The sequence below is a fragment of the Lithobates pipiens genome, unplaced genomic scaffold, assembly GCF_037356315.1.
Source record: "Lithobates pipiens isolate NorthernLeopardFrog02 unplaced genomic scaffold, aLitPip1_a1.2 Scaffold_23, whole genome shotgun sequence".
NCBI lineage: Eukaryota > Metazoa > Chordata > Amphibia > Anura > Ranidae > Lithobates > Lithobates pipiens.
Window position 1 is genome coordinate 228245173 of NW_027507785.1, and position 26765 is coordinate 228271937.

Genomic DNA, 26765 nt, shown 5'->3' on the forward strand with positions numbered 1-26765 from the left:
ATGGTCCGTTCCCAAACAGTAGCATAATTCAAAGTGAGAAATTGACAATGGTTCAGATAGCAGTGTTTGATGACACAAATGGATCAGTTACTCACTGTTAATGTGGAACTGTGAAGGTAGCACTATGCAGCGCAGCTGTGAACTGCTGATCAGAGTTTACAAGAACTTCTGCGATATCTCTTCATAGCTGTAAAGCCGAATACTGGCTCCAAGAAAGTGATAATGGCTAGTTTGGGCCCTGAGATTTGGCCCCAGATTCTGTTTCTAAATAGCCGTTGACAATTTTAGATAATGCTGTGTGTGCACTACTATAATCTACTTATTTATTTAATTTTCTATTTTTCTATTCTCTATTTATTTCTCTTATTTTTCTTGTCTTCTTTTTATTTATATTAGTCCCGTTCGTACTGAGTGTGTGGATAAATACCGGTTGGTACCGTGGTTTTCCCTATCGGTTCCCCTTCCTCTCCTTTGTTATATCCTTATTCTATTCACTTGGAAAGATTTTTCCAACTCCTCCTTTCCCAGTGACAGAGCTTGCTCATATGGATGATGACTAATTTAGATGTTGAACCAGTAGCCATGAGTAAACTGCAGATCACCTTCCAGCCTTCTATAAATTATGATTCCCTGGTGCTGCAATTGGCTTCCTGTGATTTGCTACATGGCATCCTATGATTATCACTCCAAGCCTAAAAGTATTCTGTTCATAGTGTTTCTGGTAAATGTGATGTCTGTTGTGTGTTGTGCTACCTCGAAGAAGTCACTTGGTAATTTGGATTCTCTGTTCTGTGCCTCAAATTTAAGAACAACCTCAGCCTCTCTGACACATCTGGTTGAGTGAAAGTTACGGCAAGCACTTATTGGATCACAAGTGTAGATACCTTAACTTGGTTATGAATTAGTACAAGGAAATAGACTAGTGATTCTCAAACTGTGTGCAGCGTTAGATTTGCAGTTGTGCCGTGGGAGTTTTCAAAAATCTTTATAATTGCTAGCGTTTTGAAATCTTGAACATATCAAAAATTATGAGAAAAGTTAAAAGTCAATAAATAACATGAACATGTTAATCCAAAGAGTGTTCATATAAGGCCATTCAGCAACAAGAGCTGAGTGAAAAAAACAATTAATTAGATAAATGAACATCAATCTAAAGTGCTTGTGCAAAGCAAATCCAAAAAGGAGTCATCCACCTTGTGATGTCACCAACAGTAAAGTCAGGATGTGATCTTACCCCAAATGGTGGACCCTCTATTATGGAAGCTCATATAGGCATTTGGATATCCCAGCTGTTACGTGTCCATGGAAGTTACAGTGTGGATGGTGTGCCTCACAAAAACTGTTCCTCCTATACTGAGCTCAGATCATCCAGGTAACCTCCCAACTCTCTAAGATGGGAATGAAGGACATATGTAGGCATAGGTCACATGCCCCCTAGTCCAGACCTGATAGTAAATTCAAAATTTAAAAAAGTAACCTATATAAAAATGCAATCTCTGTCAGTCTGTCATTCATTAGTTCCTTTCGTAAAGTGCAACTTGTGCGAGATCTTCGGAGAACTCGATAGCTCTAATTATATTATAGTAATATATTACTATATCGTAAAATTATAGTAATAGAGATTGTTCCATTCCAACTTTGATGCATTGTTTAGTGATGGAGAAATTAGTATATTTGTTTGCTAATGTCACACAACTAGGTTGGCTCGGGGGCACAGTACTCTGCGCCCCGAGCCCACCCTTTTTTGATGTCTAAACCTTTTTTGAAGCCTAAATCACTGGCTTGAATCACATGCTTCAAAAAAAAATGGGAATCCATGGTCTGCATGTAGATTAGGGGGCCAGACGCAGTACGGTCCACCACTGAAGGGGAGATACAATTTTTTAGAGTTCCCACTGGAACAGAAACAAATACAGAAACAAAAAAAGTAACCTGACAGGAGTTGTAACCCTTAAACATATTTCAATTGTAATGAAGGGTCAATTTCTGCATGTTTGCTGTTTTCTCGATAATTTTCCAAGTTTTATCATATATTGATTGTCTTCCAGCATATTGTCAAACATTGCAGACGTACATCAGAACATGGGTTACTGCCCTCAGTTTGATGCAATTGATCATCTGTTGACTGGACGTGAACACTTACAATTGTATGGTCGTCTTAGGGGAGTTCCTGAGGAAGAAATTGACATGGTAAGATTAATGTACTGTATATCAGTGGTGCAACTCCTTGGACTGTATTATTTAATTATAGTAATTATACCAACATTATAAGTATCCTGCCCTCTGTGTAAACTCCATTCTCTTTGATAGGTTGCAGATTGGGGAATTGAAAAGTTGGGCCTTAAAAAATATGCAGACCAGGCAGCTGGAACCTACAGTGGTGGAAACAAACGGAAACTGTCTACTGCGATTGCTTTGATAGGCTGTCCTCCAGTGGTGCTGCTGGTTGGTATTTTTGTATACTTCTCTTTTCTGTCTGATCTCAGTTCTTTAAATGGTTTATGGCTTTATGAGGACACAGTCTTTCATCCACCAAGCAGAAGCTGCAAATACCCCTCTCCATACTATAACAAACCTACTTTACTATTGCTACTGTTGCCACTAGCCTCCTAGTGTCTCTGCCCGTGCCTCCTGCTGCTTTCAATCTGCCCTGTGAGGAGAGAGAGTGGAGAGAGCTGCTGCTCATTGGCACGGGCCTGGAATGGGCTTAGATAAGTATAAGGGGGAGTTTGGGAAGGGGGGGGGGGGGGAGAGATGCATACATTTTTTTTTAGATCTTAATGCATAGAATGTATTAAGGAAAAAAAACTTCCTACCTTTACAACCCCTTTAACTTGTTATCAGACTCTGGAATTCCTTTACCATTTAGCCAGATAAAACATCTTGTATTTATCTGTTTCTTTGAAAGTAAGTTTTATTAGTGATATTTTTTTACTGTGTCTTTACTATGTGGGCTATTTTACTCATTCTAGTTTTAATGCCAACTACATTGTAACATGATACTAATATAAAGAGTACACAAAAAAAATCACAAAATGCAGCATAATGCTTTCTAGAAAAGGCAGTAAAAATACACCTTACTCATACCGGACAGGACGCAGTCAACTTATTTATCCCCGGGGCGCACCCACCTCACTCTGTGGGTCCTCCGTTTTTTGCTAGTGTCTGTAGGTGATGGACCTCTTCTCCTTCCCTGAGATATCTGTGTCACTACTTTATTATTTTCTAAATATTTCTTCAATCAACCTCACTGTCTACATAAACAATATATCAATGTGACCTTAGTAGAACCTTGGGAACCATACCCACAACCCGTGCTATGTGGATGGTCTGTAATGTTGCTTTGGGACTGAATCTTGCAATGGGCACTTGCTTTGGCACTTGATGTAACAAGCTGAGTTAGCTGCAGGGTGTTATACAGGTCTCGGCAGACTGTTCCGTGGATACGCCCACAGTGATAGGTGAAACCTGGACTTGACTTCCGGTTCCGGCGCCGCATGGAGTGACTGCTCCTCTCCTCAGCTCCCGCAGCACGACCCTAAAATCTGCCTATAAATTCGGCCGAGCGGCTGGGAACCCATCGATCCACCTCTGGCATAGCCTCCTGTAGCCATGGACAGATTTGTGGAGAAAACTGTCGCGCGAGCGAATACGGCGCCGCCCGCGACCGCGGCGCGGCCGCAAATTGAGGCACCGGCTTTGGCCTACTCGGCTACCTTCTCCTCGCAGCGCATGACAGACATGGAGGTGAGCTGTGACCCATCCTCCCCTCTCTCTGCACAACCCCTGCTGGCTTCTCAAGCCCCTCCATCCCAGGGCACTCTCCCCACAATGCCTGCTGGGGATTCCACTACGGAACGCATTGCCCAGGCCGTGGCTGCTCTATTATCCCCCATGATCTCTGCATCGGTGGAAAAGGCCGTAAATGCAGGCATGCAACAGCTTAAGGCCCAAATAGGCGAACACCACACCAGACTAAACGACCTGGAACACCGCGTGTCAGACATGGAGGAGGAACTATACCAGGCCCAAGCCACAGAACGCTCCCAGGACAGGACAAACCAATACATCTTGCAGAAGCTTGATGACTTGGAAAATAGGGCCAGACGGAGCAACTTGCGATTCGTTGGCATTCCTGAGTCGCTTCAGACCTCCGAGCTATCTGAACTTTGCGCAGTGCGCATCCCAGAAGCCCTGGGCCTCCCGGGCCCCTGCACGGTAGAGAGGGCCCACCGTATGGGTCCCGCCACACCTGAGCGCAAATCCCCTAGACCCATAATCGCAAAGTACCTCAACTACTCTGACAAGGCCCTGATCCTGCAGAAGTTCAGACAAACTCGCTCTCTCCAACTAGACGGAATCAAGGTCCTAATCTTCGCTGATTACTCCATCGAGGTCTCCAAGAAGAGGAAAGCATTCCAGCAGGTGTGCTCGGAACTTTTCAAAATGCAACTCAAATTCTCCCTGGCCTTTCCGGCTGTCCTGCGCCTCAAGGCTCCGAACGGCGACCAACTGACCTTTCAAGATCCTTCTGAAGCGGAGGCATTTCTACGCTCTCTTCACTCGGATTCGCACCCCCACACCCCGTCCAAGTCATCATCGCTCAATCGCTCCCTGGACCAAAGGAGCCCACGGAAGGACTCGCCCAAACGTTTCAGGCCCTCTGCCCCGGACCGCCATCACCGTGATAACCCTCGGTGAGGACATGGCAGTCTCCCTGGATCCTCCTCTGCTCACCTTTTCGGTGACCCTTTCGCCGGGTCCGCCAGACTTGTAAGTTGCCTTGTTAGTCTAATACATCCGATCGGGCACGGTTGCTGTTCTGCCTGATGTTTACCTGGTTTTTCTCTTCATTAGGCCTCATGCTAAGCTCTGCTCCTATGTAGTAGTCACACCACCGTTGTTTTCTTGGCCACCTCTGCCTCGACTGACTCTCTGTCCTCGTTTAGACGTGGCCCTGCCGCTTTTGCGGCCACTTTATAAGTTATACTTTATGGTTACACTTGTACCTTTGTATGTGTATTTGTTTTTTATATATATTTTTATGTATACTTTGCGGTTCATATTTTTTTTTTATATATATGTTCCACCTGTGGACTATCCCGCTTTTCTGGGTCTTTATACTAAAATGTTTTAAACTACACGTATATATGAAGCTCACTCCTTACATGTCTTATGACGGTATTGTACTCCCCCTGGACTCACTGTGCATGACTAGCGCCATACCATGGCGCGTATCCTCTTTGGCTCTCCCATAACACTCTCAACCTTGCTCATACTCCCGCCCGAGTGCTTTTGCTCCATGCCCTGGGTCGTGCACTGGGGGCTGGCCTACACAGTGACTCCATGCGGAAAAAAGCGAAGTTCGCTCCAGTGTTTCTGTTTATGTATGTGTTTAAGTTTGCTCCCCACCTCCCCTGCTCCCTCCCCCTACCTTTTATCGGAGACTACGTCCCCCCTCTGACCGTCACACTTTACGGGTTCCACAGCCCCACCGGGTTCCTTCTATTTAATCTAAAGTCCGTCCTACTCGGCCCACCGGCTGGCGATAAATATACAACATCGGCCCAATTCCCCTTCTCGGCTCCCCTGACATGAACATAGTATCCTGGAATGTGAAAGGCCTCAGGTCGCCCAATAAGAGAATGAAAGTCCTACGGCACCTAAAAAGATTGAAAACAGATATTGCCCTCTTGCAGGAAACCCACTTATCCGCTCCAGACTTTTATCGCATGAAGAAACTCTGGGTTGGCAAGGTCCTAGGCTCAGATGCCGTTAACCGTAAGGCGAGTGTTCTCCTGCTGATACATAAAAACCTCCCCTGCGAAATACTGTCCACACACTCAGATTCTCAGGGTAGGCTCCTCTCAGTGCATGCCCGCCTGGGAACCAAAGACCTAGTGATCACTAACGTCTACGCTCCCAATAGCCCTGGCAAGTCCTTTTATAGCGTACTGACCTCCTGGCTCCTCCGCTTCACCCAAACCCCCCATTTAGTCGGCGGTGACTTCAACGACATCCTACACCACACAGACGACAGATCCCCTCCCCCACGACATAGGTTAAAAAGTGCTCCCTCTGCCACCTCCATTTTTGCCTCCACCATGGAGTCCCTACATCTTCGCGATCTGTGGCGCTTGTCTCACCCAGCAGACAGGGAATACACCTTTTACTCCCACCCCCATAACATGTTCTCGAGAATCGACTATTTTTTTGGATCTGACGATCTCATCCCCAATTTGTCTGAAGGGGACATAGCTATCTCTGACCATGCTCTGATCGTAATTAGACTTGACAACTTAGATCTCCCACCACACCCTAGACTATGGCGCTTCCCCTCCTATCTCCACAATAATCCTGACTTCCAACACTTTATGGCGGCATCCTGGCGTGAATACTCTGAAGCGAATTCCCCACACTCGGATTCCCCCAACCTTTTCTGGGATGCAGGTAAAGCGTTTCTCAGGGACCGAATCATCTCCTATGCATCTTCCTTCAAAAGAAACGCCCTGACCCATTATAAACGAGCCAGCGCGAGATTGCATCTAGCCCAAAGATCCCTCTCCACTAATGAATCCCCCAACAATAGAGCCGAATGGCAGGCAGCCAAGCAAGGCTTTGACACCTGGGCGGATACACTCGAACGCACTAAAACATCTCAACTCGACGCAACGCTCCACAAATTTGGCAATAAGGCGGGTAAGCTCCTAGCGAGGCTGTGCAAGGGCACATTCCAACCGACGCACATCACCTCTCTTAAAGACACGAAGGGTGTCCTGCACTCCACCCCACAAGCAATTAACAAGGTGATGCTAAACTATTACACGGCCCTCTACGCTCCAGACCCTATAGATAACGCCTCTGCTCGTTCCTTCCTAGATATTGTGCTCCTATCTAAAGTTACCCCTGAACAATTAGAAACCCTCAATGCCCCCATCTCACTTGCCGAAATTTCCTCCACGATCCGCAAACTAACCCCGCCCAAAGCTCCAGGCCCCGACGGATTCACCAGTGAATTCTATAAAACCCTCTCCTCCATCACAGAGCCCACTCTCCATAAGGTATATAATGGCATCTGGTCCGGTGGTCCATATCTCCCCTCTGGGAACCAGGCCGTTATCAAACTCCTCTACAAAAAGGGGAAGGACCCCCTCGAACCAGGCTCGTATAGGCCGATTTCCCTCCTCAACCTGGATGTCAAGATACTGTCCAAAATAATAGCCACTAGACTAGCTGCTATCATTCCTTCCCTAATTCACCCTGCCCAATCTGGCTTTGTGAAAGGCAGAACTGCCACCCTGAACATCCGTAAGGTTATGCTCGCCTTGGAACATGCTAAAAACAACCCTGATGGGGATTTTGCCATTATAACATTAGATGCGGAGAAAGCCTTCGACAATGTCAGTTTTGATTGGCTCTCTATGACTTTATCCGAAATGGGCTTCGCGGGGCACTTCTGTCACCTTATCAAAGCCATGTACTCTTCCCCTGCAGCTAAATTAGTTGCGGCTGGAGTTCTCTCAGATGAATTCCACCTGCACAAGGGCACTCGTCAGGGGTGCCCACTTTCCCCGCTCCTTTTTAATATCGCCCTAGAACCCCTATCCAGATATTTATCCCACAAAGCCCCCCTTCACGGTATCCGCATAGGCCAACACGATCTGCGCACCTCCCTTTTTGCTGATGATGTGCTCATTTTCTCGTCGGACCCAGCCTCCGACATGCACACCATTAAAGAGGTCTTTGACGTCTTCAGATCCTGCTCGGGGCTTCGGATAAATTACAGTAAAAGCAAAATCCTCCCGATAGGTTCCCACCGCAAACCCCCCTGGACGCAACACTCTATCTTTACGACCGCTAGCTCCCACATCACCTACCTTGGTATTAAAATTGGAAAGTTGCCTTCCTCCCTTTACCACCTCAACTACCCCCCCCTGATCACGAAAATCTCTCAGGAAAGGGTGAACTGGATGGATCTGCCTCTCTCGCTTCTGGGAAGATGCCACCTTCTAAAAATGGTTAGTTTTGCCAGGCTACTGTACCCACTCCAGACCATCCCTCGGCTCCTTCTTCACAAGGACATCAAGACTCTGGAATCAGCTTTTTCTTCCTTTCTGTGGCAGGGCAAACGCCCACGTATAGCCCTAAAAAAGTTGCATCTTCCCAGACACGAGGGGGGTATTAGCTTGCCTAATTTAAGATTGTATAATTTGTCATGTTTATTGCGCAATGGCCTGGATTGGATATCCCAATCCTCCAGATACTCCAACTACTCTATGGAAGCCGCCATGGTCTCCCCACTCTCATTGACAGCTCTCCTCCACTGCAGGTGGAAATCGGTACCACCACTGCTTCAACACAATCTCCTACTCAGGGACACTGCCATAGCCTGGAGGGAAACCAGGAAGTGCCTTTTTTTTATATATTCTTTATTTTTTCCTTTTAATACAGTGTACAAACTCGTATATACAGTTCTTGAGGGGAAAGTAATTCTGCAGTATAATACAACAATCTCCTTGTACCCCTCTTTTTACAAAATACCTTTAAAACCCCAAACCCCCCTCCCCCCCTCGGGCAAAAACCAAGAAGAGAAACAAAAAAACAAAAAAAAAAAAACAGAAAAAAAGGGGGAGGAGATCTGCCCCCCTATCTCCTCCCGTGACCTTCGTCCTCCTCCCTATCCCCTTCACCTACTAATCAGACATAGCAGCCCCCACTCTCTAAGAATGTCAGCCATTTTTGCCACTTCCCTTGAATTTCAGTTTCTAGCTCCTCAGTTTTGTCGATTGACTCTTCCATCAGCCTGATCTGCTCCACCCTCCTCACCCACTCAAGGATTGACGGCTCCTGAGGGTCTCCCCAATGGTTTGGGATTAAAGCTTTGGCTGCATTCAGGAGATAAGGGGCGAGCATGGCTTTATATTGCCTTACTCCCATGTCTGTAGCGTGGAATAGACACACCCATGGGCATTTCTTAATCCTCTTTCCAGTTATCAGGAATATATTTTCAATTATTTTGTCCCAGAAGGGTCTTATTTTTGGGCAGTCCCACCATATATGTTTGAAAGAGCCTAATTCCTTACATTCTCTCCAACAAGTTGGTTCCTCTCCACCTCTTAACTTCTGCATTCTTATGGGCGTCATATACCATCTCGCTATTAATTTGTATGCCATTTCGTGTGTTCTTGAGTCTTTTGATAGTGCATATGTCATTTTTAATAGTTTCATTCTGTGTTCGTCATTTCTAAGTGTCCCCAATTCCCCTTCCCATTTCCCTAAATAAGCAGGGAACTCCCCCTCTCCCTCCCCTCTTAGTATTTTATATACTTTAGAAACCCTTTTCACCGTACACTGTGTGTCCTTAAATAGCTTTTCTAGTGGCCTTAACGCATTCATTCCTCGCAGGGGCTGTGGGAGCCCTTGTGTAAAGTGCAGTAATTGATTGTGTCTCCATCTGTCTAATGGTCTGTGTCCCCATTCTTGAGTGATTTCCCTATACGTTAAAATCCTATCCCCTTTGATCACCTCTCCTAGTGTTACTTCTACTCTCTGCGCCCATCTACTGTAGTACAGCCTCTCTTCCATTCCTGGTAAAAAGTGTTTTGTGTCAAGTAGTGACATGAGTGGAGAATTATATGTCCAGTTGTGTAACTTATTTATTTTATCCCATATTCTAAGTGTATGTCTTGTGATTATAGTAGTGCGTGTTCCTAAGTTCCGTGCCTGAGCGGGTATCCAGATCATTTTTGCCAACTCCGTCCCACTTAATCTAGTTTCCAGCTCAGCCCAACTCTTCTCCTTTAAATTATGGATCCAATCTGTTATCCTAGATAATACTATGGCTTCATAATATTTTTTAAAATCTGGGAGACCCACTCCTCCTCTTTCCTTTGCCTTCACAAGAGACCTATGTGCAATGCGGGGTTTTTTTGGGTGCCATATAAATGCGAGGACCATAGATTTTAGTTTTCTGAAGAAACCTCCCGGCAGCGAGATGGGGATCATTTGTAATGTATATAGTACCGTGGGCAGTATGAACATTTTTATCACGTTCACTCTACCCATCCAAGATATTCCTTTGTGTTTCATATTTTTCATTTGTAATTTGATTTTATTAAGTAAAGGTATATAGTTAGCTTCGTACAAACTCCCCATCTGTGCCGTAAGTTTTATCCCCAGATAACTCAATTCCCCACCACTCCATCTAAAGGGTAAGCTAGCGGCCAGGTCTCTCTGCTCCTCTTCAGGTAGGTTCAAATTTAATATTTCTGTTTTAGATAAGTTGATTTTAAAATTAGAGAGTCGACCGTACTGTTTCATTTCCTTCACTGCAGCCGGAATCGATATTCTGGGGTGTGTAATATATAATAGCAGATCGTCGGCGAATGCAGAGACCTTATACTCTCTTCCTCCCACCTCGACTCCCCGTACATCCCGGTTGCCCCGGATCGCTGCCAGCAACGGCTCCAAGGCAATCACGAAGAGAAGCGGGGACAGTGGGCATCCCTGTCTCGTCCCGTTGAACAATTCAAGGGGGCGGGACAGGGAACCATTCACCTTAATCCTGGCTGTCGGCTTGTTGTACAACGCTTTTACCCACTTCATCATTCTCTCTCCTAGGCCTATATGTTTTAGCGTCCCCATTATGAACTCCCAGTCTGCTCTGTCGAAAGCTTTCTCGGCGTCAACAGATAAGAGCAGCGTGGGGGTCTCTCTTCTAGAGGCTTCCTGGATCAGCATGATTGACTTCAAGGAATTGTCCCTCCCCTCTCGTCCTCGAATGAATCCAACCTGATCGGTATGGATCCACTCGGGGAGGAGTGTTTTCAATCGCTCTGCCAGGATTTTTGCGTAGATCTTCACATCCGTGTTCAACAATGATATCGGCCTATCACTCTCTAGTGCTGCGGGGTCCTTACCTTCCTTTAAGATCAATGTGATGTGTGCGAGCAGGGCCTCTTCACGAAGGGCCCCCCCTTCTCCCACCTCATTAAAATATTCACACAGTTTTGGTGCCAAGAAACTTCGGAATTTCTTGTAATATAGAATGGAGTAGCCATCTGGGCCGGGGCTTCCCCCTAGAGCTGTATCTTTAATTACTCTTTCTACTTCCATTACTGAGATAGGGGTCTCTAACTCCTTCATCTCGTCACACATATCTTTTGGGAAGTTGAGCTTCTCAAGATATTCCCTGATAGCTTCTTTCCTTTTCCCCCCGTCCTCCCTTCTAGTATTTATATTGTATAAAGCGCTGTAATATCCGTGGAAGTTCTCTGCAATATCGGGTGTTGCAAACTTCATCTCCCCCTCTTTGCTCCTGATCTTCGGTATGTAGGTCCTATTTTTCTGCTCCTTTACTCTTCTTGCCAGCCACTTACTAGACTTATTACCCCAAAGGTGTCTCTCACTATTTATTTTATGAAAAGCTGTCCTCCTCTCTTGTTCCAGGCATTCCTCTAACTCTCTTTTTTTTTTAAATAATTCCTGGGTCTCCTGGAGCCCCCTAGGTCTGGTCATTTGTTCTAATTCCTCTACCTCCTTATAGAGCTGAACCTTCACCTTATCCCTTTCTTTCTTTTTCCCGGCGCCGATTCCGATCAAGATCCCTCTAATAACCACCTTGTGTGTCTCCCAAATAGTAGCCTTTGAACACTCTCCTGTATCATTTACTTCATAAAAGTCGCTTAATTCCTGTAAGATTTTTATACTCACATCCTGTTCTTGAATGAGTGAGTCATTCAGTTTCCAGGCACTTCCTGTCCCCATATGACCCTGTATATCTAGTTGGATTTTTACAGGTGCATGATCGGAGAGGGTGATTGATTTAATTTCTGATTTTTTTAAGTTGGCCACTAATTGTTGTCCTATCAATATGTAGTCTAGTCTTGTAAAGGTTTTATGGGCTGAGGAGAAATGGGTGTAGTCCCGATCTTTTTGGTGGTTGATCCTCCATGCATCATGTAACTGGGCATTGATCAATGCTTTATTTAATTTTCTATATCGCTGTTCTGCCCCCCGTGTACCGCCCCCTGAGGAGTCCATCTTAGGGTCCAAACACCAGTTTAAATCGCCTGCTAAAATTACCATGCCTGTTCTGAATTCCTCCAGTTTCCTTAGTACTCTCTTTAAAAATGTATCAGGGTTTCTGTTTGGAGCGTACACATTAACAATGGTGCATTGCATAATTCCCAGTTTACCCTTTAAGAATAAATATCTCCCCTCTGGGTCAGCCAGTCGTTCCTCGATTTCAAACCTTACTGATTTGTCAAAGCCAATGGCTACTCCTCTGGAGTGCGCAGAGGGTGTGTCTCCATAGAACCACATTGGGAATTGAGATGATGTCAATTTTATCCCTGAGTTATTGGTTATATATGTTTCTTGAAGACAGATGACATTTCCCCCCAAAAATTGGAGTTCCTTGTTAATTTTATATCTTTTTTCTTTTGTATTTAGCCCCCTCACATTATATGTTATCACATTGATAAGAACCATTGGGAACTAATATATTGTTCTATCGTTCAACGAGTGGTGACCCAGCGGGGGCTTACCCTTCTAGGGGGCAAGGAGGACGCGAAGGGCACTACACACAAAAAAAAAAAAAAAAAAAAACCCACCCACACACTCCCTCCCCCCCTCCCCCCCTCCATCCCAACTCTGCCACTGCAGCCGTTGGTCGGGGTCTCTCCCCCGTTTTTCTCTTTTCTCCTCTTCCCTTTCTCATTTGTGGGTACATGAACCCGACGTTTATCTCTCAGATAACGTCTGTGCTTCATATTTACCCGGGGGTTCACACCTGGTAAAGCCTGCCCAGCAAAGACGACTCCCTCCGCCCCACCCCCCTCCCCCATTCTCCCTCCCCGGACCCATCTAGCCCTCAACATTGCTGCACCCTAATTGTCTCCTTCCCTATCGTTTGTCTCTCTATTTCTCCCTCTCTGCCATCTTAGCTTCCGTTGGGGAAGGTTCGTGTCGGATTCTTCCTGCCAGCCTGGTAACGGAGGAGGGGCAATCTCTAGACTCTCACAGAACCTTCTTAGGTCCTCAGGGAACCGGAGTACCGCTAAGCGGCCATCTCTTCGTCCCCTCAAGCACGCTGGGAAGCCCCACTGATAGGGGATACCCGCCGAGATCATGGCTTCCGTTAAGGGTTTTAGCAGTCTCCTTCTCCTCAGCGTTTCCGGGGCCAGATCTGAAAACACCCGCAGCTCCGCCCCCTCGAAGGAAATCTCCGGCAATGCCCTAAGTTTCTCCATTATTTGGCCTTTCTCCTCTGCATAGTGAAACCTGACTATCACATCACGTGTAGCTTCCCTACTTGCTGCCCCCCCCCCCCCCCCACTGCGCTCCTATGAACTCTGTCTAACTTTAGGCTTTCAGTAGGCTCTCTTTGTAGTAACGGGTTAAAGACCTGCTGCACTACTTTACCTAGCTCTGCGGCACCATATTTTTCGGGAATACCTTTAATGCGTATGTTCTTCCTCCTACTCCTATTCTCCTGGTCTTCTAATTTATAAAGGAGGGACCTATTTGCTCTCTGGAGGCTCTGTACCTGTTCTGCTATCACATCTATCCTGAGCTCTTGGTTGTCAATTCTATCTTCGATCTCCTCTACCCTCTCCAATACTCGACCTATATCTTCACGTACTCCAGCTATTTCTGTCTTTAAGGCCGCCTCCATTTTTGCGAACATTTCCCCAAGCATCTCTTTTATCAGAGAAGGTTCCATTTGGGGACCTGGTCGCAAGATCTCTTCTTCGAGCGCCGGCTCTCCTGATATTCTCTCCCCCTCTTTATCCTTTTGGCCTCTGACCGAGCTTTGTATTATGGGACTTGTCTCTTTAGTCCCCCCACTTTTAGCCCCATTTACTTTCGCTCCTCTACCATCCTCTCCTAACTTCTGTCTGTTCAGGCCTGACCTCCTTCCCACTCCTTGTTTTGGGCTTTCCTGTCCCTCTTCTAGCACACTGATATTAGTGATATTACTTGCCATGTATCTTTGAATCCCTCCGGGGCTGGATGCAGGTGGGGCGCTTTTTCCTGATTTTGCCTTCCCCCTCATTCTTCCTCCCTACTATTTTTTCCCAACCTATTTCTAAGTCTGTCCCACCTTTCTATAACCAGGTCGTCTCCTCTGCGGGAAACGGGTAGGCCTCTGAGGGATATGCCCTTCCTGCAATCCGCCAGTGACCCCCTTACAAATAAATGCAAATAAATACAGAATAATAAAGATCAACACATTCAAAGTAAAAAAAAAAAAAAAAAAAAGAAAGAAATGTCTACACGAAAAAGGGGGGATAAAACCGTTATGGGCAGTCAGGCTGAGAACTGGTAAATGTCTTCTAAGGAGGGCCGAGGGCCAATGCAAATGGACTATTCTAAGATATATAGGGGCAGCGAGATCTTCATTTGCTTCTTCTATTTCCAGCCGTCGGTTCTCCTATCCCCTTCACGTTTCCTTCCTCCTAGAATGGGGGTTATTTATTGCCCCTGTCCTCAGTACCTCTACCATCGGCTAAGGAAGAGGGGTAGAGTCCTTCTATGCTGTGAACAAGACTCCCTCGCAGGTCTCCGCTTTATTACTGCTACCTCTTGATAGGGACTTAAATACTCTTCTAGAGCGAAGACAGGGAAAAAAAAAAAAAAAAAAAACCTCCACGTCAGTCCCTAGTAATGCGAGAGAGGGGAACCCTCCAGTCCAGAAAGGGCCCGCGGGGGTGCAGGCGCTCAGACTCCTTCGCTTTAATGGTCCCAGGGAAGCGCTTTCTTGCGACTGTCACAGTCAATCCCTCTTACGCCTTTCAAACGTGCGCAGTACCCTTACTCTTAGGACTGTGTCCAGTCGGGATGGGATTTAGGGTCTTCTAAGTGCATACACAGAGACCGGAGATGCGTCCGGGTCAGCCTAAATGATGTCAAGGCAGGCCCCAGTCTTTGGATTTATTACTTTTTGTTTGATGTTCCTGAGCCGCACCGGCTTGAGGAGGGTATCTTTGCGCTAATTCTACCGCTGCCTTTCCAGTGACCTGAGGGGGGGGGTGATAACTTTTTCCCTCTCCTGCTAGTTTACTTAGATCAAACAATTTGACTTTTAACCATCAGCGTTTCCACCGCAGAGTCTCTGTGTCTGTCATCCATTTATTACTTCCATCTTAAAACAGTTTTAAGCCAGTTTGTTTGCATACTGTATCCAGCAGTTCACCCCACCCCCGTCAGGTACCTTTCCTCTGGAGCCTCGTCCTCCGCAGCCTGGTTCCTTACTCCACTCCACCGCTCTTCTGTCTACTCGGCGGGGCTCCCTTTCATGCCTTAGTCCCAGCGGGGTGTGTGCAGGGGGTCGGGCGGGACACTCGCTCCGCTCTCCGGGTGGCTGGCTCTCGCCGTTCACTCCTTCCTACGTCCGCCGGAGCGATCCATTCTCTCCGCTCCCCTCCACCAAGCAGTTGATCCGGAAGCGCCGTCACGTGGGCTTAACCACAGCAGGGTGTTTTACTGCTGGATCCTTCCGAGCGTCTCGGCCATGGCCTTGGCGCCGGTCACGCTCACCGCTTGTCCGGGGGCTGCGATGTTACGTGGGGATGTTGGAGGCTGGGGAAGAGGAAGCCATCCACTACACACGCCTACCTCATGGTGCTCCACCCCCCAACCAGGAAGTGCCTTAAGCTCCCCCCTTTTGTTTCCAGGCACCTCCCGATACAGGGGAACCCTACTTTCTCCCCTGGCCTACTCCACAAGCCATTCCACCTCTGGAAAGAGAAGGGCATCACCAGCTTTGCTACACTTTGTGACCTGGACTCCGGCCACCCTCTGCCTTTTGCTCTCCTAGCAGAAAGGTTCTCCCTTCCACCAGCCCATGCCTTTCATTATAGGCAATGTTTTAGCTACTTAAAAGACATCTGCAGTGATGAACGCAAACGCTTCACCTTAACCTTCTTGGACCGACTGCTCAGGGACGATACCTACAAAATTTCCGACATCTACAAACCCTTGCTCCAGCGATACTCTTCCCCACTGACATCTTCATCTGTCGCCAACTGGAAGAAAGACTTTCCTGACCCGGATTTAGTAGAAAAAATTCTGCAAGGTCTCAACAAAGTCTACCGCCTAACTCCCAACGAACTTTGGAGAGAATCGCAACTGAAAATTGCCCATAGGGCATACCTTCCCTTCCTCCCATCTGCCACCGATCAGGACAGCACCAAGTGACCCCACTGTCTCCACAACAGGCCCTCGCTGGCTCACCGCTTCTGGTCCTGCTCCTTTATTTCATCTTTCTGGGACCGGATACTCGCCTACATCTTCAACGTAACCCTATTGAAATTGCCAAAGGACCCTCTCCTCCTCATCTTTGGTTATTGGGACCCCCTCCTACTTCCGTGGTCTCCTACAAGAAGTTGCGTGCCTTCCAACTGCACGCCTTACAAACCTTCCCACAAAGACCGGGCTCTACTCTGCTTGCTACTAGCCAGGAAACCTATTCTAAAAAGCTGGACTTCATCTCTTCCCCCCTCCGTCGCTCAGACGCAGAAAGACCTTCTCTCACTCCTCTACAAGGACCGTTGTAACGCAAATTTTCGGGACGAAAAAGCGAAGTCTCGCTTCTATGCGCTATGGCTTCCCTTCATATCGACCACTCTCCCTCCGGTGGACATTATCAATTTGGACCACTTCACCTTCTTCTACTATGGCGCTCGACAACCGTTCTGGGGGTCAGTTCCCCCCCCCTCTACTGTCTAATTTGCACTCAACAGCCCACTACCCCCCGGGACTGCCCTATGGAACCTCCCACCCCTGGGACTAGGCACGAGAACCCCTGGCTCCTTGCCCTCTCCCCCTCCTTTCACCCCCTTTTGCCTCTTCATGTATGTGTCCCCCTTTCCCCTCCCCCCCCCCCCTTTTTCTCTCTTTTTTTTCTTATTATTTCTCTTCTCTACATTTAATTGCTTTCCCTGACCCTAAGTTAGGTTTCTTTACTTAATCTTGGGAAATGACATTTTCCTGGTTAACTATATATTGCTATCGCAACAAACTCTTGCCTCAGGATCCATCCAGTTACTGTCAAATTGATGCTCTGTTTTACTTGATTCATTACTTTCTATTTGGTTCTTCTATTTCAGTATGTGATATACGATTAATATGTTGCAGCCATAATCTGCTCTCATTTCTCTTTGCGCACCTCATCTGCGATGCTGGTCCTACTGTACTGTACTTTTCTTTGGTTGCACATGTAATATTATGTCTGCTTCATTTCTCAATAAATACTCTTTAAAAAAAAAAAAAAAAGAAACCTGGACTTTATATACAGTCTAGCATTGTGAACAAGTAAGACAGGTTCACCTTGTATCTTTGACTGTAACTATATAAAACGGGGTGTAAGCCAATTCAAAATACTGTGAACCCAGCCTTACAGTGCTGGCTGACTTACCCAGGTGTGCATACATGCGATTTAACATGAAAATTATAGCATCCTCAACCCTCAGTCTTGGCTGGTATGCAAACTGCAAAGGGTCTAAACATTTACTAACCATGGGTTGTAACTGATATAAAAAAAAGTCTCTCCAAGGTCTTTGTGTTGCAGATTAGAAGTTAAATCCAGCAGGAGCTACAGAGTATAAAAGAGAAGAGAGACACCTCTAACAATATGGTTACATTTAATAAACGTACAATATTTAGGAACTCATATGGTTGATGCTTAACCACTTGCCGACCGCCTTCCGCAGATATACCTGCATAAGATAGTGTGGGCATGTGCATGTTCCCGCTGCACACCGGGGGAGTGCAGGTCCAGCGGACTCGATAATTACAGTACAGAGAGGCAGAATGAGGATCTGCCTATGTAAACAAAGCGGATCCCCATTTTGACAGGAGATCCCCGTTTTGACAGTGATCAGGAACAGCGATATCTGTGTTGTCCCAGTAAGCCCATCCCCCTTGATCGCCCCCTGGTGTTAACCCCTTAAGCCAGTGTCATTTATACATTGATCAGTGCATTTTTTTTAGCACTGATCACTGTATTGGTGTCACTGGTCCTCAAAACGTGTCACTTAGGGTCAGATATGTCCGCCTCAATGTCGCAGTCCACTAAAAAAATGCAGATGGATGTGTATTATAGCAGAAAGTAAAACATTTTCAAAATTGTCGCTCTTTTTTGTGTATAGCACAAAAAATAAAAACTACAGAAGTGATCGAATACCACCAAAGAAAGCTCTATTTGTGGGGAAAAAAAGAACATAAATTTTGTTTGGGTACAACGTCGCATGTCTGTGCAATTGTCAGTTAAAGTGACTCAGTGCCGTATTGCAAAATAAATGGCCTGGTCATTGCGCTATAAACAAAAAAATGTGTTAATTTTGGGGGAAAAAACAAAACTTTTTACTTTTTGCTATAATAAATATCCCCCAAATTCTTTTTAAAAAACACATTTCTTCATTAGTTTAGGCCAATATGTATTCTACATATTTTTGGTAAAAAAAAAGTGCAATAAGCGTATATTGATTGTTTTGTGTAAAAGTTGTAGTGTCTACAAACTATATTATTTTTTATATTTATTTTTTTACTAGTAATGATGGGATGCGATTTTTAGCAGTACTGAGACATTGCGGCGGACAAATCGGACACTTTTGACACATTTTTGGGACCATTGACATACAACGATCAGAGCTATAAAAATGCACTGTTTACTGTGTAAATGTCACTGGCAGGGAAGTTGTTAACACTAGGGGGGGAATCAAGGGGTTAAATGTGTTCCCTCGTGAGTGTTTCTTACTGTGGGGGGATGGGACTGACTGAGGGAGGAGACATATTGCTGTTCGTAATTACTACAAACAGTAGAATGTGTCTTCTCCCCTGTCAGAATAGGGATTTGTGTGTTTACGAACACAAATCCCCATTCTGGCTCTCGTCCCCACGAACACAGGTGGCTGGCGGCAATCGTGCCTGCTGGCCCTACGTGCGCCTGCCATGGCTTTTAAAGGAGCTGACGTACCAGTAGTCGTTTTACGGTAACGCACCACTTTGCCGGCATAAATGTGCGTGAGCCGGTCGGCAAGTGGTTAAGCTTTAACCGAGCCAGTTTCTCTGCTACCACTGTTTTCAGAAATCCTGAAAATGAACTGTCATTATTAGAACCAATACATTTCCCCTAACTTTTTATTGTTTTTTTCTGAGAAGACTGCACAGAAGTAATTGTTTAAATGGTTTTCTACATCCAGGTCTCCCTCAAAATAAGTGTTATGCCCAGTTTTCATTTTAGTGATCCCATTATATTTTTTTCCTTTCTATAGCTAATGTACCTAAAAAAGGTTGTGTCTCCTTTCTTACTAGATTTAGCAATTTCACCCTTTCTGTGCTTTGGCAGCACTGATAAAGTGTTTGGTGTAATTTTGGCTATTTTTATACTCTTCTCTGTCAGCTACACCTCCTGTTTCCATGAATCTTCTATATGCTGATTTTTTCTCCTCTACTATCCTACTTTCCCCATTCAGTGAAGCATTCTGTATTTTTCCTCTGTCTATTCCTAATAACTTGCCTGACATAACTGACATGTAAAAGAAGAGTTCCAGTAACCTGTGAGAAAAATAAAAGCCAGCAGCAACAAAAACTGAAGCTGCTGACTTTTAAAAAATAGCCAATCACTTGTCCCACAATCCAGCGGTGTGCTCATCTCAGTCAGTGGCCGGCATCTTCGTTCCTCGGTGCCAGCGTTTTCACTATGGGCACCCGGCTGTGACAGTTTGCAGCTCCACTGCCGAGTGTGCACTGCGCATGCGTGAGTAGAGCTGCGCATCATGACTTTTTGACTTTTCGATGCAGTCTTCGGGGATCTATCAGTGTCCCAGAAGAGTGTGGGGGGGGGGGGGGACTTCCGTTTTGACCACTTAGGTGGTCAGAACGGAAGTGGGAGCGAGTACCTATCAAAATTGGGTACTCATTCCTAACCCCCCCCAAGCTCCTCAAAAGTGCCAATTCCTTAAGAGGAGTGGGGGACGAGTCCTTAAAGCGGAACTTCCCCTTTCGCGTGGAGCTCCACTTCAATACAACAAGAGAATACAGAGGATAATGTGTAAAAAAAAAAAAAAGAGCCAAAGGCTCCACCCGCTCAAAATAGACTACACAATATTTATATGCAATATATTTTTTAATTTACCTGATTTAAAAAAAAAACTAAATTTTCCTGACCTTGTTGAAGAAAGATAGAAAACACCTTTAAAAGTATCATCTATAATGTTAATTTAGTGATTCTCTTTTTTTTAATATGTGCAATAAGTGCCACTGCAATTTCATCAATATATTACCATAATGGTGTATAATTTGACAATTTAGGATGAACCAACAACAGGAATGGATCCACAGTCTCGTCGCTTCCTGTGGAATTCTATTGTCAGTATTATCAAAGAAGGTCGAGCTGTTGTGTTAACCTCTCACAGGTAATTGAAGATTGTAGTACTGGCCAGTAGCAAAGCATGGGTTTCCAGCCACCTGGGGCAATACAGGTATTTGCACCTCATGGACTGTTAACACTCTGAGTCCCTTACACCTGTATATATGTATATGTATATGTATATATATATATATACACACACACAATATATAGATTTATATCACCTTTTTTGGTTGTAACATGACAAAATGTGGAAAATTTCAATGGGTGTGAATACTTTTTTTGGGCGCTGTATATAATACATAGTAAGGCAAATCTGTGCCTTACCTGAGTTTCTGTGCCTGGCTTTCCCACCCCACTCCTTGTGGTGCCTCCTATGGCCCTCTGCCACCACTGGAGAGACTGGAGGCTGATGCCCACCGGGCAACACCTCAACACACAGTGGCCCTTGGCCCTGTACAGTTGAGCAGTCAGGCACAGTACTGTAGCTCAGTCTGCCCTCTGGAGCAGGGTTGATGAGAGTCCTTATGTGTAGGCATTGTGGCACTGGTTTTCCCTGGGGGGACCCATAGGGTGTAATCCAGGGTGAGGATCCAGAAGAAGGTCCTGCAGACTCTAAGCCCAGCCCCAGCTATCCCCCATAATCAGGGTACTTGGGAGGCAATGAGTTAATTCTGGAGCCCAGGGTGGCCTCGCATAGAGCAAGGGCACATGCCAATGGTAACTGACACAATGGTGGCAGCTTGTTGCCAGCTAGCTGCATATTGGATTCATGCCCCCCTTCCCAGCTCTTCTCTTCGATGGCTCTGAATCAGACAGTCCTAGACATGCCACTCTTTGTGTAGAAAGCTCTATTAGTCAAAGCACACCAATTAATTTGGTGGCATTGGCCCTCCTAGGGCAAGCTCCAAGAGTGAGCTATTTGGTTATTATTACTACTTAAATTTTTTTTATTTTGTGCCCCTAAGAAATTTGTGCCCATGGCATCTGCCCCTGTGACCTCACTCATGCTACGCTACTGGTACTGGCATTATCTTTTCTTCCCCAGCTGTTTTTTTATAGCATGCCAAGTATAAAATCCCTTGGTTGCAGTTTGAACCTGTTTAGAAATGTTTATAGAGTCTGCTTACAGTCGTTTTATAGCACCAGCATGTTACATGGCACTTTACAGAACACAGTCCATCAGTTTTCTACCCCTGAAAAAAACCCTACATATTTAAAGAACAGTTTTGATTGAAATTAACGCTTTTGTTTTTAATGGCAGAGTGATTTTGTTTTCTAATTATAATATATTAACAGAACTGTCCCTCTAGATTGTAATATCTATTCTATCTTTTTATGAATGTAGAGGTTTATACTATGCACCTGTATGTACTTAAAAGAGAAGTGTGGAAATGTAAAATAATAAACAATCATATTTCTCTAGATGGCTGCAGCATCGAGCCAAGCTTCAGCTGTCCCCCACCGCTTTTACACTGAGAACTGCACAATCAAAGACCACTGATCGCTCAGTTCTCTGCCCGCTCTGAGCACAGAGTGGTGACTGTCCGTTATTTTGACCACTATTCTGACATAAACACAACTACAGTATGAATATGTGCCGATTAACCTTATGTTGTTTTTTACTTTTTCCTTTAGTATGGAAGAATGTGAAGCTCTCTGCACCCGTCTTGCCATAATGGTTAAAGGCACCTTTAAATGTCTTGGCACAATCCAGCATCTAAAATACAAGTATGGCAATTTAAATATTATATTGGTGGCATCATAAATGTTTGTGTTGTTATGCAGACAGAAAACCCATCTTGCATTTCTACTTATAATAGTTATTGATTGGTATAATTTATGCAACTCACGGTCTAGACTTTAATTATTTTTATAAAAAAAATATAAGTATCTTTTTTTCCTAATCAATATAGAGCTGCCACATGGTCCAGCTCTTTCCCAACCTGTCTGTAGGAAACAGTGGCAGGAGGAACTTCTAGTCCTCTACTACTGGTCACATGTTCAAAATAAAAAAAAAGTATTTGGAATACAAAGTAAAAATAAATACAAACAATCTAGCTGCTGTCTTTTAATACAAGGACACTTGCCTGTCTAGGGATCCAGCGCTGTCCTCAACCGAGCCGATTTTTCAATAGGATTCGAGTCAGGTGCTGGCATCTTAACTAAGGGAAACTGGCAGTGAAGCCTTGCAGCTTCACAGCCGGATTCCTACTGCGCATGTAGTCAAAACCAGATAACTGTTCCACTGCCCCCACCCCCAAATAAAGGAATGTGGCAGAGGAAAGGAGAGGGGAGGGGAAAATCAAATCTTTATTATTTTTCATTAATCAAGATGTGAATTTCCCAACCCCTTGTGTTTAGCTGGTTAGTGGGCATGGAGGAGGAAATAGCGAGTTGGCAGACTCTATAGTTACATGGGCTGCTCAGATGTAAACGGGAGGAAATGCTCAGGGTAGAAAACACTGAGTCTCCATTTTACATCGGCACAATTTGACAGGTAAAATCACATACCAAATTGGAGCCTGTTGCCGGCAATAAGAGTGCCCCAATAGATTTGATGCCGATTTTCTGACGCAGAACTCATTTCCAAAAGTAGTGCAGTACTGGTAACTTCGGGGGTGATTTCAATAGACATCTGTGCATGAACCCGCACAGATGTCTTTCAAGTCGCCCCCAAAGCCGGACTGAAATACGGCTTTGAATCGATTTCAAAGCCATGTTCAGTGTTAATGAGGGCTGAAAACTGAGCATGTGCACTAGCTGCTAACACTGCTCTGCAAAATACCCAACTGTAGTGGGGACATGGACAGTCTCTAATCTCATAGTGACTGAGTGAGTATGAACAGCATGTAATATAGCATTTATTGATAGTTTTCTATGATGTGAGTTTAATAACGCTTTCAATTCAGGTATATATAAAACACAATTTAATGCAGTTGTGTACTCCTTTATAAATCATTAAATGTATTTATGTATAATTATGGTAAGTACCTAAATCTGTCTTGATATCAACCTCTTGTCATCCCTTGTACAACACAGCATGCAAACTGCGATAAGGTGGGGCAGCACTAAGAACCTATTAGGTTCTGCTGCATGTACATGTGCTGACAGCAAATAATAAAATGAATGGTATTAAAGCTAATTAATAGTAAATAAAGTTAATGACATCATTGATTGCCAGTTGATAATTGTACTCAGAATAGTGATCCCCTGACCAAGCAGTGTTGCAGAAGCATAGGTTTGTTATAAAAATCCCCCTTCCAACTGTCCCTTACTGTTAATGGGAAGCCACTTGTAGTGATGGACGAACTTCCGACGGGACGTTTCGCGAACGCGAAACGCGAACGGGCACAAACGTTCGCGAAAACGACCGTTCGCCGCGGGCTCCATTGACTTCAATGGGAGGCGAATTTCGCAAACCTTTAGGTCGAATTTGCGGCCACGGGGTAATTATTAGGGGGTAGCACGTAGTCCCACCACCTGGACAATAGCATAATACATGTATGAGGTGAATTTGGGATCGATAACTACAAGCATTTTTTTTTTATTTGGGAAATTGTTCTGACAATTCAGGACTATGGAGCTAATGAAGGCAATGGAGGAGAGGGAAGGTCAGGGACCAGGGTAGGCAAACAAGAGGGTGCAGGAGATACAGAGCACTGACAGCAGCACCGTAATACAGAGCACTGACATCAGCACCGTGACATACAGCGCTGACAGCAGCTCCGTGACATACAGCGCTGACAGCAGCTCCGTGACATACAGCGCTGACAGCAGCTCCGTGACATACAGCGCTGACAGCAGCTCCGTGACATACAGCGCTGACAGCAGCTCCGTGACATACAGCGCTGACAGCAGCACCGTGACATACAGCGCTGACAGCAGCTCCGTGACATACAGCGCTGACAGCAGCTCCGTGACATACAGCGCTGACAGCAGCTCCGTGACATACAGCGCTGACAGCAGCTCCGTGACATACAGCGCTGACAGCAGCTCCGTGACATACAGCGCTGACAGCAGCACCGTGACATACAGCGCTGACAGCAGCTCCGTGACATACAGCGCTGACAGCAGCTCCGTGACATACAGCGCTGACAGCAGCTCCGTGACATACAGCGCTGACAGCAGCTCCGTGACATACAGCGCTGACAGCAGCTCCGTGACATACAGCGCTGACAGCAGCTCCGTGACATACAGCGCTGACAGCAGCTCCGTGACATACAGCGCTGACAGCAGCTCCGTGACATACAGCGCTGACAGCAGCTCCGTGACATACAGCGCTGACAGCAGCTCCGTGACATACAGCGCTGACAGCAGCACCGTGACATACAGCGCTGACAGCAGCTCCGTGACATACAGCGCTGACAGCAGCTCCGTGACATACAGCGCTGACAGCAGCTCCGTGACATACAGCGCTGACAGCAGCTCCGTGACATACAGCGCTGACAGCAGCTCCGTGACATACAGCGCTGACAGCAGCTCCGTGACATACAGCGCTGACAGCAGCTCCGTGACATACAGCGCTGACAGCAGCTCCGTGACATACAGCGCTGACAGCAGCTCCGTGACATACAGCGCTGACAGCAGCTCCGTGACATACAGCGCTGACAGCAGCACCGTGACATACAGCGCTGACAGCAGCTCCGTGACATACAGCGCTGACAGCAGCTCCGTGACATACAGCGCTGACAGCAGCTCCGTGACATACAGCGCTGACAGCAGCTCCGTGACATACAGCGCTGACAGCAGCTCCGTGACATACAGCGCTGACAGCAGCTCCGTGACATACAGCGCTGACAGCAGCACCGTAAGCAGCCCCAGGAGGAAGTCAGCACAGCACAGGGATGGTGTGATCCCCTCATAATAAGAACCCCCAGGAGGAAGTCAGCACAGCACAGGGATGGTGGGAGCCCCTCATAATAAGAACACCCAGGAGGAAGTCAGCACAGCACAGGGATGGTGGGAACCCCTCATAATAAGCAGCCCCAGTAGAAATATGACACCGCTCAACCTCTTCAAAGAGGAGGGTAGGGGCATATAGTACGGTGTGCTTTTTTGGGTCAGGGAAGTGAGCCAAATGAATTAAGAAGGTCTGTGTGCTTGATTCCAAAAATTGTTTATAGACATATACATGGTCTACTGATCACATGTGTTGAATTCCTCCGAGATCCATGCCTCATTCATTTTTAGAAATGTGAGGTAGTTAACACTGTGGTGAGCTAGGCGAGTACGCTTATCGGTCACAATCCCCCCTGCTGCGCTGAACGTCCTTTCGGACAGGACACTGGATGAGGGGCAAGCCAACAGTTCGATTGCAAATTGGGCAAGCTCTGGCCAGAGGTCAAGCCTGCCCACCCAGTAGTCTAGGGGTTCATCACTCCTCAGAGCGTCCACATCGGCCGTTAACCCAATGTAGTCGGACACCTGACGGTCTAGGCGTTCCCTGATGCTGGATCCGGATGACACCTGTCGATGGGTCGGCTGAAAGAATGACCTCATATCCGAAGTCACCAACACATCTTCAAACCGGCCTCTTCTTGCAGGCGCTGTTGGATTGGTACCCGCAAATCCTTCTCTGGGAGTGGGAATTGCTCCTCTGCCAGCGCACGCAAAAGCAGAATGCAGCATTTCTCGAAGCAAGGCCTGGAAGTGCTGCATTCTGACAGCCCTCTGCGACGGCGGTAACATTTCCGCCATTTTGTGTTTGTACCGGGGGTCTAAGTACGTTGCCACCCAGTACTGGTCCTTGACCCTCATGCTTTTTATACGGGGGTCCCTATTAAAACACTGGAGCATGAAGGCCCCCATTTGCACTAAAGTGGAAGCGGTGTGGTGGCCTGGCTCCTGCTCATCATCCAGGATAATGTCGTCCTCTTCATTCTCCTCTCCCCATCCTCGCACAACAGGGATCCCAGAAAGGTTTAAAGCATGCTCTTCTTGCTCCTGCTCATCCGCCCCGGCACCATCCTCCTCTGACTCCTCATCAGACTCCTGTTGTTGACTTGTCTCAGATAGAGTAGCCCCCCCTGGGAATTCATCCAGCATTGCGACTTCCTCATCTTCCCGCTCCTGCTCCTCCACAGCCTGATCAATGACACGACGCAATGCACGCTCCAGAAAGAAGGCATAAGGTACCATGTCACTGATGGCGCCATGGCTGCGACTGACCAGTTTGGTGATCTCCTCAAATGGCCGCAGAAGTCTGCATGTGTCGCGCATGAGCAGCCACTGGCGCGGTGAAAAAAAACCCAGCTCCCCAGAACCGTTTCTTTCGCAGAGTTCATACAGGTAGACGTTAACTGCACGTTTCTGCTGGAGCAGCCTATCAAGCATATAGAAGGTTGAGTTCCATCGCGTCGGGCAATCGCAAATAAGACGTCTGACC

At 46.2% G+C, this 26765-nt stretch overlaps 1 protein-coding gene across 2 annotated transcripts in view; it reads left to right on the forward strand.

Moving 5' to 3' along the window:
- Nucleotides 1-26765, forward strand: part of ABCA4 (ATP binding cassette subfamily A member 4) — a 442076-nt gene that overhangs the window by 402199 nt on the left and 13112 nt on the right. For both annotated transcript variants that reach the window (XM_077452886.1, XM_077452887.1), the window contains 4 exons: nucleotides 2049-2190; nucleotides 2311-2445; nucleotides 20320-20423; nucleotides 22016-22108. In XM_077452886.1, coding sequence (XP_077309012.1) covers nucleotides 2049-2190; nucleotides 2311-2445; nucleotides 20320-20423; nucleotides 22016-22108 — 474 coding nt within the window. The remainder of the gene's footprint in view (nucleotides 1-2048; nucleotides 2191-2310; nucleotides 2446-20319; nucleotides 20424-22015; nucleotides 22109-26765) is intronic.